This window comes from Clytia hemisphaerica, unplaced genomic scaffold, assembly GCF_902728285.1.
Source record: "Clytia hemisphaerica strain Z4C2 unplaced genomic scaffold, Clytia hemisphaerica genome assembly, whole genome shotgun sequence".
NCBI lineage: Eukaryota > Metazoa > Cnidaria > Hydrozoa > Leptothecata > Clytiidae > Clytia > Clytia hemisphaerica.
The window spans coordinates 384,236-398,856 of record NW_027104090.1 but is presented as its reverse complement, the minus strand read 5'-3'; the positions used below and the strand labels follow the sequence as shown (position 1 = coordinate 398,856).

Here is a 14,621-nt window from a genome sequence, read left to right as displayed (position 1 = left end):
TGGGCGAAACTCTTGGAACGCCGCACCGGATACGGCAGGTACGTCGCTCGCCGTACCATATTTTTCTTTTTGCCAACAAATGGTCAGTGTTAAATAAAATCAAAAATTGTGTGACCAAACAAGGCATACTTGGCTAAAAATAATATACATTAAGGCTGTTTTTCAATAACAAAGGAGAGCGAAAATTGTCGAAAAATTTTCGCGCTCGCTTCGCTCGCGTTCTTATTCTCCATTTAATTTCTTTCCCCTGATAGGGGGGTTAAACTTCGCGTCCTCTAGTTGCACCACAGCACCACCTCTATGAAGCATGTGTTGAAGTCTTTCGGCTTCTCAGACCATGGTTGGCCCAAACCTCGATTTTAAATTAATTCTCAATATAAAAGACATCTTACGGGTCTGCGAGGAAGAAATTATTTGGGGAAAGGCTTAATTTTGCATTTGCTTCGTAAGTAAAGTAATTTTGGCGCGGCAGACCTAAAATATTGCTTTATGAAAGCTCAAATAGCTGTAAAAGAGGCCTTAAAAAGTCGACGATATTGAGAATAAGGTCACAAAACTAGCAAAAAACTTTATATATTGGCGAAAATGTTTGGTATAAGAATAGGTCAATCTGTTTAAAAGATACCATAAAAAGGTTAAATTTAGCCCAATAAGGTCACAATCGTTTAACCAAAGATGTAAAAGCAAAATTTGTGTGTGAACGTGAAAATGGTTTTTTTCGCGCGTGAATACGTGAATTGGCAAAAATTTGTGCGTGAATACCTGAATTGACGGTTGACTGGGGGGGGGTGCTCATAAAGTACAAGACTTGTTTGTACAGTTTCTAATTTGTTACTACACAATAGATTTGATAACTGAAAATTCATTATTTTCGAAAAAAAAACATAAATATAATATCGGTATCGGTATTAGGCTTCCTTAACCGACGGTATTACGGTATTTGACCCAAAATTTTGTCGGTATGACGGTATTTAAGACCCCTGAAACCCCCCCCTTGATAAGTGAGTGAACTTTAAAGGGACATAAAAGTAGTAAAATGTAAACATTGCGCGAACAACGTGTCATTAAAGAGAACAATTAAAATCACTTGTCCAAAACAAACTTGTAAAATAATTGAAACAATCAAAATCAGCCATATTTGTTTTGATGTTTTATTTTGACATGTGACATTTGTCTGATTTTGTATCCCGATGCATACATACAGTTCGTTTACAAATTTCGCCACTACTTTTATGGGGGATTTGTACTTTTGCGGTGTGACGGGGGGGGCAGTGGGTTTACCAACTGACGGTATGTGCGGCGAAAAAATTGGCTTTTAGAATCGCACCCTTACAGTGCAGAAAAAAATCGGTGAAATTCATACCCTTACAGTGCATTTTTTCAAATTTTAAACTCTTTTAGAGCAAAAAAATTCAGCATTTTCGAGCAAAAATTAGCAATTTTTCCAGATTTGCTGAGATTTCTACAGTGCATTTATCAAAAGTCCACCCTTACAGTGCATTTCTGATATTTTGAAAAACATACCCTTAACCGCCGCACATACCCGTCGGTCAATTTGCCTGACTGCCCCCCCCCCCCGGGGACGGGATTGGCCTTATTTTAGTACGGTATCACGGGATTTGACGAAAAAAGCGACGGGAAAACGGTATTTACCCCTACAACCCCCCTTTATGTCCCTTTAAGCTCATATCATTCAAATACACGTTTTTTATAAGAACACACTATCTTTAGCAACTAGGCTTGCAATAGTGAAAATATTAAGAATAAGTTAAGAACATTTTAAGGAATCGTGGACTCTAGAACACCTGAAGACTTTGAAAATCACACAAAAATAATGAAATTAAAATCATGTTCAGTTTTAAAACTCAAAAAATTAAAAACATTCAAAGGCTTCAGCTCTAAAAATAAAATGGGATGTTCTTATAAAAAACTTGTATCACCCAATAGTCCTAAGGATTTTTAAAGTTCACACAAACTTAAACTTTGTATAAATCTGCTTAAAATAAGGAGCTTTAAGAAGATCATATAATTTTATTCGAAGAAAAATTTCAAAATGAAAAAAATAGAGAAGGTGAAAGTGAAACTTGTGGTTATAAAAAAGTGTTTGATTCGAAGATGATTATATTAAGTTTTTTCTCTAAATAACATTCTAAATGGATGGAAAAGTCATGATAAAATTTTTTAAACGTGATAATCAAGAAAGATATACAACAATAGAGTTTTTAAAAATCTAACCTCTATAACTCGTATATCTCCTTTTAACTTGAATAAATGTTCTCGTCCCTTCAGTAAACAATCAATGCCTTATAAACCTTACGTCGTAATTCGAGATTTTCTTATCGAATTGGTGTTCCCCGTTCTTGTTGGAGACTCGACTGTATTCACAAAAACGAGAAAGTCCTAATAATGTGAAGCGTAATGTAAAGAGATAATGTAAAGCATGTATAATTTGGCCGTTGGAAAGATCACTGTGAAGACGGTTTACAGCCTCAAAATGAGTCAACTTTCCATAAACATAAGTAAGTTTTTCCTCGAAATTTTAATAACAGCGCCCCCTTCCCCAAATCAGCACCCTTCATCACGCCATAACGCCCAATTGTTTTCTCCAATCACACAATGGCAAATTTCTATTTGACACAGATGAGATGGAGTTTTTATAAGATACTTTAATAATTGGTCATTTGAAGTAATAAAAATAGCGCGTTCTTTAGAAAAAGTAACAAAATTGTTTTATTACTGGTTAACGACCAACCAAATCAAATAAGAGCTTGTGAAAACTCCATCTCGTCCCTTTTCACGCAGAAAATAGCCAAAATTGCACGTCACTCCTCAAATTTTTGCCCTATAACGCATCACACCAAAATATTTTAACACCAACAAATATCATCACGCAAACCACTGGGATCCCTCTTTAATGGCTACAATACCATAATATTTGAAAGAAAAGGGAAATTCCCATGAAATCTTATAGCCACAATCGATTTGGAAGCGCTCTAACTTAGGTTGGAGGGGTAGAGTTTTAACTCTGAGTAAATAGTATACCTTAGGATCTGAGGATCCAAAAGTTCAAGAATGGTCCAATAAGGCTCAGAATATGGCCTCGAAGTCTATAAACCCCACCCAAATTGAAATATTCCATTAAATCTAACAAATAGCCAAAAAGCTACTTTCTCGCCCGAACTTAAAAATGCTATAAAAACAAGGAATTAACCAAAATTCTCAATATATTTTGACCAATAATATTGCAGTCAGCAAGAGTCCACTTTACAACTGACATGAATACCTTGGTATTCTTTTCAAACATCTGCATTCAAACATCCCTGTATTGGCTGCGTTTAGACCAGCCTGGCATTTGTAATTGCTTGCAGTATTCTTTTGAATTCTATTGTTCCGCGCAATTGTTCGGTTTGTCAAATGCCTAATGATGCCAGCGTGTTGGCATTTCGTTGGCATTTGAAATGCCATTTTGAGCAAAGGAATCCCCTTTTCTGGCATTTCAAATCAAACAAAGGAGCCAAAACAAAAAGAAAAAACGTTTTTTATTCAGTTCTTTCTATAGATTGTAAAATTTGCAAGATTTGCCATAGCCTAGCCCTACGGCAAAAAGTTTCAGTCTTAATGACTGCAGTTTTTGAGAAATTCCATGCTTTTCATCGTTTGATCTGTCAAAGTTGAACTTGAGGGAATCACCTTTTCAGTAATGACTCTAAAAAGACGATTCCTTAAATGCCATGACAGAAAATACAACGGAAAAGCTATTAAAATCGAATCCCTCATGAGCAAATGCCAAATTACAAATGCCAGTTGGTCTAAACGCAGCCATTAGTGGGATGAGCTGGAGTTTTTACAAGATACTTCACTAATTGGTCATTTAAAGTGATAAGAGATGACGCGTTCTTTAGAAAAAGTAACGAGATTCTTTTATTACATCTTAACGACCAACCAAATCAAATAAGGGCTTGTAAAAACTCCAGCTTGTCCCGTATTAGTGTCGCTGCTTGAATTTTGAGCTATTGTGGATAAGATGCGAAGAAGCTTCGTCGAAAAAGTATGAATACACTGGCGTGAATTTAAGACAAAAGAGCAAGTACGTCCGGAAACATGCGAAGAAGTGCAACGTTCGTTAAAAGACAATGAAATTACAATTACAAATCCCTTCTCCTGTTAAGTTCGACGTGGTCTTAAACCGCCAATGGAACAAGAGTTTCGATTTTTCTAAATGTTTATAGCTTAAGAAATTCCTCAGAAGATCAATAGAAAACGGCATCAGAACTGCTAGCATCTCAGGGGGGGGTCGGTAGTAAAATCTCAGACATAATGACGTTTACTACGGTGGTGGTGTGACGAAAAATCGAAAAAAAATTTTACTACCCAGGGTAGTTAAATACTAAAATGGGTGGTATCTATGTGTTAAATGTTGAAAAAATTTTACTACCTGGGTAGTTAAAACGGGTAAAATTAGCAAATTTTGGCTATTTTTGTAATTCTTTTAATTTTTTGGATGACTTTTCTGAAAAAATCTGAAAATTTTTATAATTTAAAAAAAAATTTCTGTTGGAAAGTTGTTTGCTGCAAACAAAAAATTCTCAAAATTTTTTGCCAGTATAAAAAAGACTTTAATTCTAAGGGCAAAACATTAAATTTTGTACTAAGTGAAAAATGTGTCACAGAAATAATTATTTTTTAGCTTTTTTTGTAAAATCAGTCCGAAAAGCAACCAAAAAATAGGTGGTCTCTATGACAAATTGTCCCAAAAACTTTTACTACCAGGGTAGTAAAATACCTCTTCCAAGAGTCTGGGTGGTGGTATGTAAAAATTCATAAAAATCCTTTTACTACTCATATATGTCTGAGATTTTACTACCGACCCCCCGCATCTGCAGCTTTATGTAGAGGTTTGAAATTCAATATAGGGCCACACCCAAAAGGTCATAATAAATTGAATCTACAAAGTATGCAGCAGTAATTTTACACAAAGATTTGGGTATGGACGTGAATCTAGAATCGCTACTGGCATCTAAACTTTAAAAAATCTTGTTAGAATTCCAAAAACAAACCCATACATCAAGCTCTTTCAGTAGCGTAGCCAAGAGGGGTGCAAATTTGTGTAGGAGAGCAGATTTTTATGCCATTATAATCATATTTTAATACTAGTGCAGTCTAAATGTGCCAAAAGTCATAAACATTGTGCACAAGGGCGTAAAAGCATGAAACTTTGCACAATGGTAGTTTAGGGGTCAAAAATAGATTTAAATCTCAGACCCAAAAAATTGGCACCTGTTTGTGTATTTTACAGACCAGAATAGGTTTCAGGCTAAAATGAAAATCTTTTTCTCCAAAGTATGTCATGTTACATACCATTGGAAAGCATGTTTCATGCCCGTTCAGAAAAACATTACAACCCATATCTGAAAATGAAGCCAATAAAAATTATTGGGGAAAGTTGTTTAAAAAATGACCGACAATGACGTAATTGCTGATGTCAGCAAAAATTCCAGGACCACCCAAACGTGTTTATTTTTGTGAAATTCAATAGAGTACCTCTCAGGTACTAAATACTATTGGTTAGATCAGCTGCAAGCTTATTTTACAATAGTTTTTTTTAGTATCGTTAGGTTGACAAATTTTGCCTTAGTAATGCTCTACCATGGGCATGCCCGGTGCAAACCCTTTAGCCTAAGACTTTCGACCGGTCATGAAAACGCCATATTCTATGTCAAGTGAGGTTTACTCTCAAGCAAAGCTATCCATTTGGTCATTGAAAGATCCTCTATTGAATTTCACAAAAATAAACGTGTATGTGTGGTCCTGGAATTTTTGCTGACGTCAGCAATTATGTCATTTTCGGCCATTTTTCAAACAACCTTCCCCGATAACTTTTATTGGCTTCATTTTCAGATATGGGTTGTAATGTTTTTCTGAACGGGTATGAAAAATGCTTTCCAACGGTATGTAACATGACATACTTTGGAGAAAAGAATTTTCATTTTAGTCTGGAACCTATTCTGGTCTGTAAAATACACAAAGAGGTGTCAATTTTTTGGGTCTGAGATTTAAATCCATTTTTGACCCCTAAACTACCATTGTGCAAAGTTTCATGCTTTTACGCCTTTGTGCACAATATTTGCACAACTAGACCGTACTATACCATGAATAGATAATTACAGTGTCATAAAAATATGCTCTCCTACACAAATTTTAGACCCCTCTTGGCTACGTTACTGAACTTTCCCAGCTGACACACAACGTTGTTTCAACGTTCATCTAACGTTATATAGACGTTGTGAATATTAGATAAACGTTGAAACAACGTTTTGTGCCAGCTGGGTTATACGGTTCTAGTCATTACTTATAGTAGTGACGATGTAAGAAAAAAAATGATCAAACACTGTGCAAGAAGAAGCTTTTTAAAAAAAGTTTTTTTTCTCGTGTTTTGATGAACTTTTCTTTATATTTTGAGGGTTTATTTTTGTTGTATGATGAAGTCAATAAAATATGAAGAAGGAGAAAAATAACAATAAAGAGGAGGAAGAAAGTGAAAATATATTTTTCAACAGTGCGGCAGATTGTTGTATTTCTTTTCATTTTCATTTTTTTTTTAAAGTTCTATTTTTCCCTCCATGTCATGGAAAATAGTCGCTTGACTAAAGGAATGCTTTGAAAATTATTTATAAATTATTTATCAATTTGAGACTTTTTGAAAAAATGGAAAATATTCATTCTTTTTTAATAGACTTTTTTAAATATTTTTTTTTCTGCTTCTCGCACGGGTACTTTTCTCAATTTCATTTTCCATGACATCATCATCATCCTCTGACCTGCTTTATAAAACTTTAAACTACAAATTTCTAGTGCGTCTGTAGTAAGGTATTTAGAAAACACTTGTATGACATTTTTGACGGTAAATCTCGCAAACCATGCGCAAACCTAGTACCACCCCCCTTCCGGGTCACGCTGGCTCGTCAGGCAACATTACCGAAAAATGATTTTATTTGATAGTTGTCCGTGTTTGTCCCTGATGAATTAATTAAACAGGATTTGTAATCATCACCAACGAATTTAATCTAAGTGAAAACATCAGTCAGCTATGAAAATTTCAGTTTGTCTTCACCGCTTGTATTCCGTACTGTAAATGAGGCACCCAGCGACATTCCCCTTATCACGCCATTACGCAAATATTTTTTCCATTATTCATATCATGATAATCACTGAAAATTTTTTCATGACGCAAAAAATAGTAAAAATTATGCATCATGTCGCTTTAACTCTTGCACTACAGATGGCTCTCGCTCAATCGAACTCCTATTATTCGAATCTTTCATTAATTCAAACTTATCCTCAGTTCCAGTTAGGGAGAAACCCTGTTAAAATACTCTCTATTATTCGAAATTTTCTCAAATTGTCTCTGTTGTTCGAACAAATAAGATTTCCCGTTCGAGTTCGAGGTTAACGAGAGTCAAATGTATCACGCATCACGCCAAAAAATCAAATCTTGCCATCACGCAAGAGAAAAGTCCAAAGTAAGCCAATAATTCGAACAGATTCGACTTCCCAATCGATTTCGAATTGGCGAGAGTTACTGCAGTTGACAGTATTCCAAAGGATTCAATGAAGTGTGTTCCTTCTATTACTATTAAAAACAATAACAAAAATAATTAAATTAAGGATAGTAGCATATATCAGACTGCTTACGCATGGAAGAAAACTGAAAAAGTACTTCTTTGTATATTCACGCCATCTGTCAAATTTTCACGACTAAAAAGATTCGTGAAGTTTTATTCAGAAATCTATATAAAAAATGACCATATTTTTTTTCCCACATTTTTTCATTAGAATTTCTTTCACAAAAATGAAGAAAAATAAAAAACTTTTTGAATTTTATCAAAAGTACTGACATAAGTTCATGAGCGACAAAAGAAATGAATATATTTCGAAACATATGGTTAATATTTTTGATATGAAATTTTTCACCACTACTTTTCACCTGATTGAATGTCGTCACACATATAGTGAATAAAAAGAAGACTCGTTTTTCCAGGCTTGGCTTATAAAGCGACGAGCGTTATCGAGCACTCCTCTTTAGGGCGGACTCTTGAGACTGAATGTTAAACGTGATTCGAAACCTTCTTAACATTTTAGTATCAAGACATCTTATTGGTCAAATTACCCTCATACTTTATTAGAAGAAATATTCGCGGGATTGAAGTCCCGATGGAAATTTAGAAAGGTCTTATCCGCGAAATGTTTTTGAGCAATACTAAAAAATGCCAAATAACTCTTTTAAAATGTTAACTGACTTCAAAGAAGTACTAATAATACATATTTCGACAACCAGTGTGTATAATTTAGCAATGAAAAGACACAAGTCATGAAAATTTATAATGATAATGCCGTCCGTGAAATTAATTTTTAATTTTAAAATTTTGCGAATGAGCCTAACCGCGAAATTTAATCCCCTCGAAAATTTATCACATTAAAGTACTAACTAACCTTAATTTTAAAAATGTCGAAAAAAATATATTTCCTTTGCCCATTTCGATTCTCGGATTATAATACAGATTAGTTCGTACTACACGGCTTATGGCAATATATCATTTTCGGCGCTTTAAAGATTTTTTATATTTACGGATTTTAAGTTTACCTTGGTTAGTTATTCAGTCACAACTTACCATCAGATTTATCCTAGTGACTGAATCAAACTAGCTTAGATTTCTAGGCGGATAGTGTGCTTTAGTCACACAAGCTTCCGTGATTTATATTGTTTATTGACGTCACACCCATGGAGAGGTACTCGCAAGAGCTTGGTGTGCACAGGGCAGAGTCAACAAATATACAGATCAAAGTTCTTCAGGTAAAAAATCAAAGTGCTCCTACATTTTTCATTAAACTCTAAACTCTCTAGTAAAATTTCAACTTTTTACCTCGGAAAGATCGAAATTTGGTCAAAATTGTCTTAAGGGCTTTGACCATAGTGAATTTTTCATATTTGCCACATATAAAATATAAAGTTCTACTTGATATAGCCCACAAAACTGTGGCATGTTATACATTTTCTGTTAGGTCAATTATACATGAGTCTGAAAATTTAAGAATCGCAATGAAAAAATTTGATGAAGAAGAAATTGAAGACTTTTGCGAAGAAGAGTATTTCAACTTTGAAGAGCTTAGTTTCGGCGAAGAAAAAACATTTTGAAAATTTTTTTGCGGTAGATGGTGTATCTTTTATCGAACTAAGATTATTTTTTCTGAAAATTTTAAGCTTATTTGCTTCAAAATCTTGAAAATAGTGCTTTTTGACCAATTTTACAGTTCAATTCTTTGCGGACAGTTTGAAAAAACTTTGAAACAAAAAGGTTAATTACCCAATAAAACTTAGCACTTTTTATAAAAGAAGGTGATGCAACATATTATTAACGTCTTTTTAAAGTTCATGACGTCATTTTTGCAATTAAATTCTCTACATGATATAATCGCGTTTTGATGATTTTGATAGTGCTTCACGAAATTATCACGATTGTAACACATCACCCAGTAAATTCAAAAGGTGGTGGGAGTGGCCTTAGGTACCACATTACAAAATAGCCCCAAAAATTTCAGAATAATTACTACGCATTATTTCATGTCTCTCTTATTTTCATTTTTTTTTGTAAACAAATTTTTCAAAATACATAAATGGTAATTATGTTAAATGCATGGTCATGTGACTAAAAACTGTTCACAACAAATCCCAGATAAAAAAATTAACAACAACATTTAATTAAAAATGCATGGAACAAAAAATTTAAATAATACGGTTCTAAATAATTAAAAAAAATCAAATTGAAATAAGACTAAATTAAAAAAAAAATAACGAGAGAGCACGATGCTAAGAGTAGCATTAAAGATAGGCGAAGTATCGGACAGGGTGAATAAATTAGGTTGGAAGTAAAGGAAGATGATAGAGAAACAATCATACACTTAAAAGTGTGTAATTAAAGACTTGTCTAAACCTATAAACGTGTTTTTAAAGTTCAAGATTAATGTCAATGATGTTAAAAATACAGAAAACAGAATAAAAATGTTTCAAATTCCAAAAAAATTCTACATAATAAACATTTAAAGTTCATCTCTCAAGTCAGCATCATCGACATGATCCATACCCTCAGCATCTTTTGCAGCTTGTTCTTGTCCGTGGTAATATTCCTCCTTGCTTAGGCTACCATCTTTGTTTGTGTCGTCAGATTGGAAAATTTCACTGATCAATGTTTTGATTTCTTCATCTTCTGGCATCTGAATAGGAGAAAATGTAGAAATAGAGAGTATGTTAGGACTGGGATATGATGGAATGGAGTTTGTCCATGCTAATAGCCGGATGCCACTTTCTAGTGGGAAAGGACCAAGACTCTAAGTGTCAGTACCTCTAAAAACATCCTACCCAATCTTCAACGGCCAACGCATTAAAAATAGCAAAAGCATGCTATAATTAAGCCAAAACTGAAACATATTACTGAAAATGTTTCTAGTTTATTCCCATTTATACATCAAAATTTAAGTCTTACATTTTCTCCATCTTCCTGTTCAGAGTAGCTCTTGATATAAGCAGTCATCTCTTCACGTGTGATTTCACCATTACCATCTTTGTCAACAGCTGAAATAGAAAATTGAGAAAATCTCTTTTACTTAATGATAAATTTTAATGAAGAGTTAGTGGAGCCAAGCTGATTAAAACATTGCACTCTGGTCATTTCAGCGACAAAATCACATTCAAAGCTGTAATGAAGCAACTTACATTCAAAAGAGTCTGGGTGATCGTGTTCTGGGTGTGCTTCTTCTTCTGCTGGTTCAGTTTCTGTTTTTGGTTCTTCTTTCTTTGGTGTCTCTTCTTTTTTTGTTGAAGAGCCAGATGCAGATGAAAGAATGTCCAAAAGTTCAACCTCAAAAACTAATGTTGATTTGGCTGGAATGATATCTCCGAATCCACGGTCACCATAGGCTGAAACGACAACAATTGTTATGAAGATTCTACATTCACATTTATATGTTGGTGAAAACTGGTGAAAAAGAATGCAGCTATTATAATTTGATTTTTTTTCCAATTAACTTGTATATTTCTTAGAAGGTTAGAAACCTGATAACAGTTGGTCATAATTTTCATGTGCACACAGTAAATCTCTGAAGGCGCTTGAAAATTAACCATCATCTGAGGAAAATAGTCCTCCCGTGAAAATTCTACAACAAGAATCTTGTTGTGCGCCGGAAAGTCAAAGACCAAATTTACCCGATATGGTGCCCTATTTTCAAACACAATCACACAACTCTGTTCTCATTCTCAGTCCTTTTAGAAGAGCTTAAAAATTTCCCTAAAATTTGGAGATTGCATAATCGTCAGATTGTTATGTTTTCACAAATCCCTTAAGAGCCTCAGCGTGGTGGGCAGAAAATGATCACAATCTAATCTCAGGTTAGTAAAATGTTGGTCTTCTGTGAAGTCAGAAAATTGGTTTCGAAAAAAAAATGGTTTTACCATATTCAGGTGGACAAGTCAATCTTCGTTTTTCACCAACACACATCTGTGGGATGGACTCATCCCAACACTTGATTACTTGTTGTTTTCCCAATACAAAATCAAAAGGTGTGTTTCTGCTTCTGCTGCTGTCAAATGGCTTTCCACTCAATAAGGTTCCATCATAATGCATTGAAACTTTGTCTCCAGCTTTGGCAATTCTGTAGAACAAAGAAAAGTATTGTTGTTGTGTTTAACTTTAGCATACTAAGACCTTGCCATATATCTTAGTATAGTAAGATAACATGTAGTATCTTCAGTGCTGCAAATAGCAGCCGGTGAATAGCAGTTATATGCTATTTTTTTCAACTATTAAATGCTGAATCAGCAAAATGTGTTGTCCTTATAAGGGCAAAGATGTCAGAGGTGTTTGAAAATTGTAAAATTGTATTTGAGAAAAAGGTTTTTTGGATTTTCAAAAGTGATTCTTTCAATTTTTCATTGCTCAATAACATGAAAAGTTCTAAAATAATACGTAAAAAGATCCTGCATTGATGTTGAAACACAGCCAGAAAGAGATAACAAAGCCCCCGCTGTAAGTTTGTATGCATTTCCAACAAAAACCAGTTGAAAACAAAACTAAACGAGGCACAGTGGGTCTACTTATCGTGAGGGTGTTAAATACCATGTGTTCAATAATAAAATCAACTTTTCTTTCCATAAAAACGACATTAATACACCTTTCCCATAATTCGTAAAACTAATGCGCATTATTTTGATGCTCTCCACTGTTTGGTCTCTGGAAGTAAACAAACCCGTTTTTGCCTGCGTTTCCTTAGGGAAAGTTGTTTTTTTTAGCTTTTCTTAAGTTCTGTCAAACAATATCCCCTCAAATTTTAGTATGTTCAATCTATTCATGATATTATGCCACCCTGAAAATCTTCTGCCAAAGGAAGATCGTTATCAAAAGTTAGAAGCTAAAAACCCACCTTCCCTAACCTTTCGCTGGCAAAAACGCGTTCGTTTACCTCCCAACAGTGTAGACCTAACTCTTCACACAAAAATTACGGAAAATGCATGTTTGGACTTTGTACCCTATGCTGCACTCAAGCACTTAAGCCAACGTCCCGCAAAGGCGGGACAAAAATCAGTTTTTTGAAGTTTGCAAAAAAACTCCACATAGAAGATCTTTCAAATTCAGTATGTGAATAGAGCAGTAAAAAATACACTTTTCTATTTTTCCTTTTTTTTGCAAAAGTTCTAGGAATGAAAATAAAGGGATAATGATAATTGAATACTATCCATTGATGACCCGCGGCACTATCGTAAAGCTAGAATCGCTTCGCATACTCTTCGCTTGAGAAAATGATTGAAAGATTGAAGTTTTTCATCCGTGCAGAAGTTTGCGGAGCGTTCTCGGCTCAATCCTCGGACCGCACTAAAAATGGTAGACTGAGCTGTGATAGATCATTTCGATGGAAGTTGTTGGAATGTTTACAAGGCTCTTGACAGAAAATCGTTTGTTTTATTGTCAATGATGACAGTGCGGTTATTAATTTTGTTAGATCTGACAAATTGATGTTTGTAAGTGCACTTTATAGTTTTGATTCCCATTGAAGAATCATATTCTGGTTTTCATGTTATTAGATGCTGGTTTAGAGCTTTAGGTCTACACTGCCCAAACAATTTTATACACAACGGTGGAGCGCACATTTTACCGGGCCATTTCTGAGAAGTTTGAATTACGGGAAAGTTGTATTGCGCCAAAAACAACAATTTTTATTTATTTACTTTTCTTATTTTTCTGCTGATTCAGCATTTCATCGTCAAAAAAATTGCCGCTTTTGGCAATAATTGCTGCTTTTATCCAGACGATGTCAATCGAACGAATCGAACGCCGAATCAATTGAACGCAATTGAATGATTGAAATTTGATTGCACAACGCAATCGAATGCCAATCGAATATTACCGCAATTTTCTCGATTGATTTGATTGCGTTCGATTAGTGCCTGGATTCAATTGACTCGATTGATTCGATTGTGTTCGATTGATTCGATTGATTCGACTACGTTTGGTTGGCTTATGCATTCGACTGGTTCGACTAATTGATTCTGTTGATTAACGCTGATTCTCGTTCAACATTTGACGAGTTAAACGAGATGATATGAATCATTTTAGCCTGGATTCTAGAAAATGCAGATCATGCAGGCCCACATGTTTACTGCAGGTTGTGTGTCAAAGCCCGTTCTCGTTGCGTTGATTTATCTATCGTATTGATAACTTATAACCTACTTAATAAGAGGCGCTCGAAATTGAAAGGAATTGAGGTAAATTGAAATCTAATTTAATCGACCACCTGTCGAACGCAGTCGAAGGTAATCGAATATCAATCGAACGTAATCGAATATCAATCGAATCAATCGAATTTTACCCAGAATTTTACGTTCGATTGATATTCGATTGCGTTCGGCAATCGAATCGCAATTGCGTTCGATTGCGCTTGATTGATTCGATTGGAATTTTCGTTCGATTCCGTTTGATTGACATTGTCTGGTTTTATCTTAAAAACACCCAACTGCCAGTCAGAGAGGAACGCATTTTTTTTTCAATCAGTGATTCCGACCTTCCTTTTAATCATCTTAAAAGGGTGTCAGAATTACATGAGGTATGTCGACATTAGACCAAATTACAGTATTTATTAAAAGCTTGATGGAAAGTTTAAATTATACAAAAAGTTTATTATATGTTAAAATGATTCTTAAAAAGTTAAAAAAAAAACAGCAGCATGCTGCATGCATAGATACCTCTTGCAGTCCTTTGGTCTATCAATGATATCAATCTTTACAGTATCAGTACACAAGGAAAGTGATATGCATGAGATTACAAGTAAAATAAGTGAATACTTCATTGTGATATTCAATTTACTAGTCGAGTGAGGTGACTGGAGTAGAGTGGTGGAGATTTTGGTGTAGTGCTAGGCTGATGATTCGAAATGAAACGTGTGTTTTTGCTGTTTGTTATTGCGGGAATATTTTCAAAGTAGATAGTCTTGCTTGAAAACATTCAAAGTCAGTATAAAAAGTTAAATCCATGCATAAAATGAAATGAGTTTTGATGTTGTTTATTATGTTTATGTGA

At 34.5% G+C, this 14,621-nt stretch overlaps 1 protein-coding gene across 1 annotated transcript; it reads right to left on the bottom strand.

Annotated features, from left to right (window-relative positions):
• Positions 1–9,622: 9,622 nt before the first annotated feature.
• LOC136812749 (uncharacterized) lies at positions 9,623–14,485 on the bottom strand. The gene is made up of 5 exons (XM_067069274.1): positions 14,288–14,485; positions 11,504–11,703; positions 10,769–10,972; positions 10,539–10,627; positions 9,623–10,269 (listed from the first exon to the last, which is right to left on the bottom strand). Exons 1-5 carry the CDS (start codon positions 14,389–14,391, stop codon positions 10,096–10,098), a joined length of 771 nt encoding a protein of 256 aa, XP_066925375.1. The 5' UTR covers positions 14,392–14,485; the 3' UTR covers positions 9,623–10,095.
• Positions 14,486–14,621: the final 136 nt, after the last annotated feature.

Coding starts and splice junctions, on each gene's coding strand:
- LOC136812749 (XM_067069274.1), bottom strand. CDS start 14,391: ATGAAGTATTCACTTATTTTACTTGTAATCTCATGCATATCACTTTCC. Junction 10,628..10,768: donor TCACCCAGACTCTTTTGAAT/GTAAGTTGCTTC, acceptor TTTCTATTTCAG/CTGTTGACAAAGATGGTAAT. Junction 10,270..10,538: donor AACAGGAAGATGGAGAAAAT/GTAAGACTTAAA, acceptor TCTCCTATTCAG/ATGCCAGAAGATGAAGAAAT.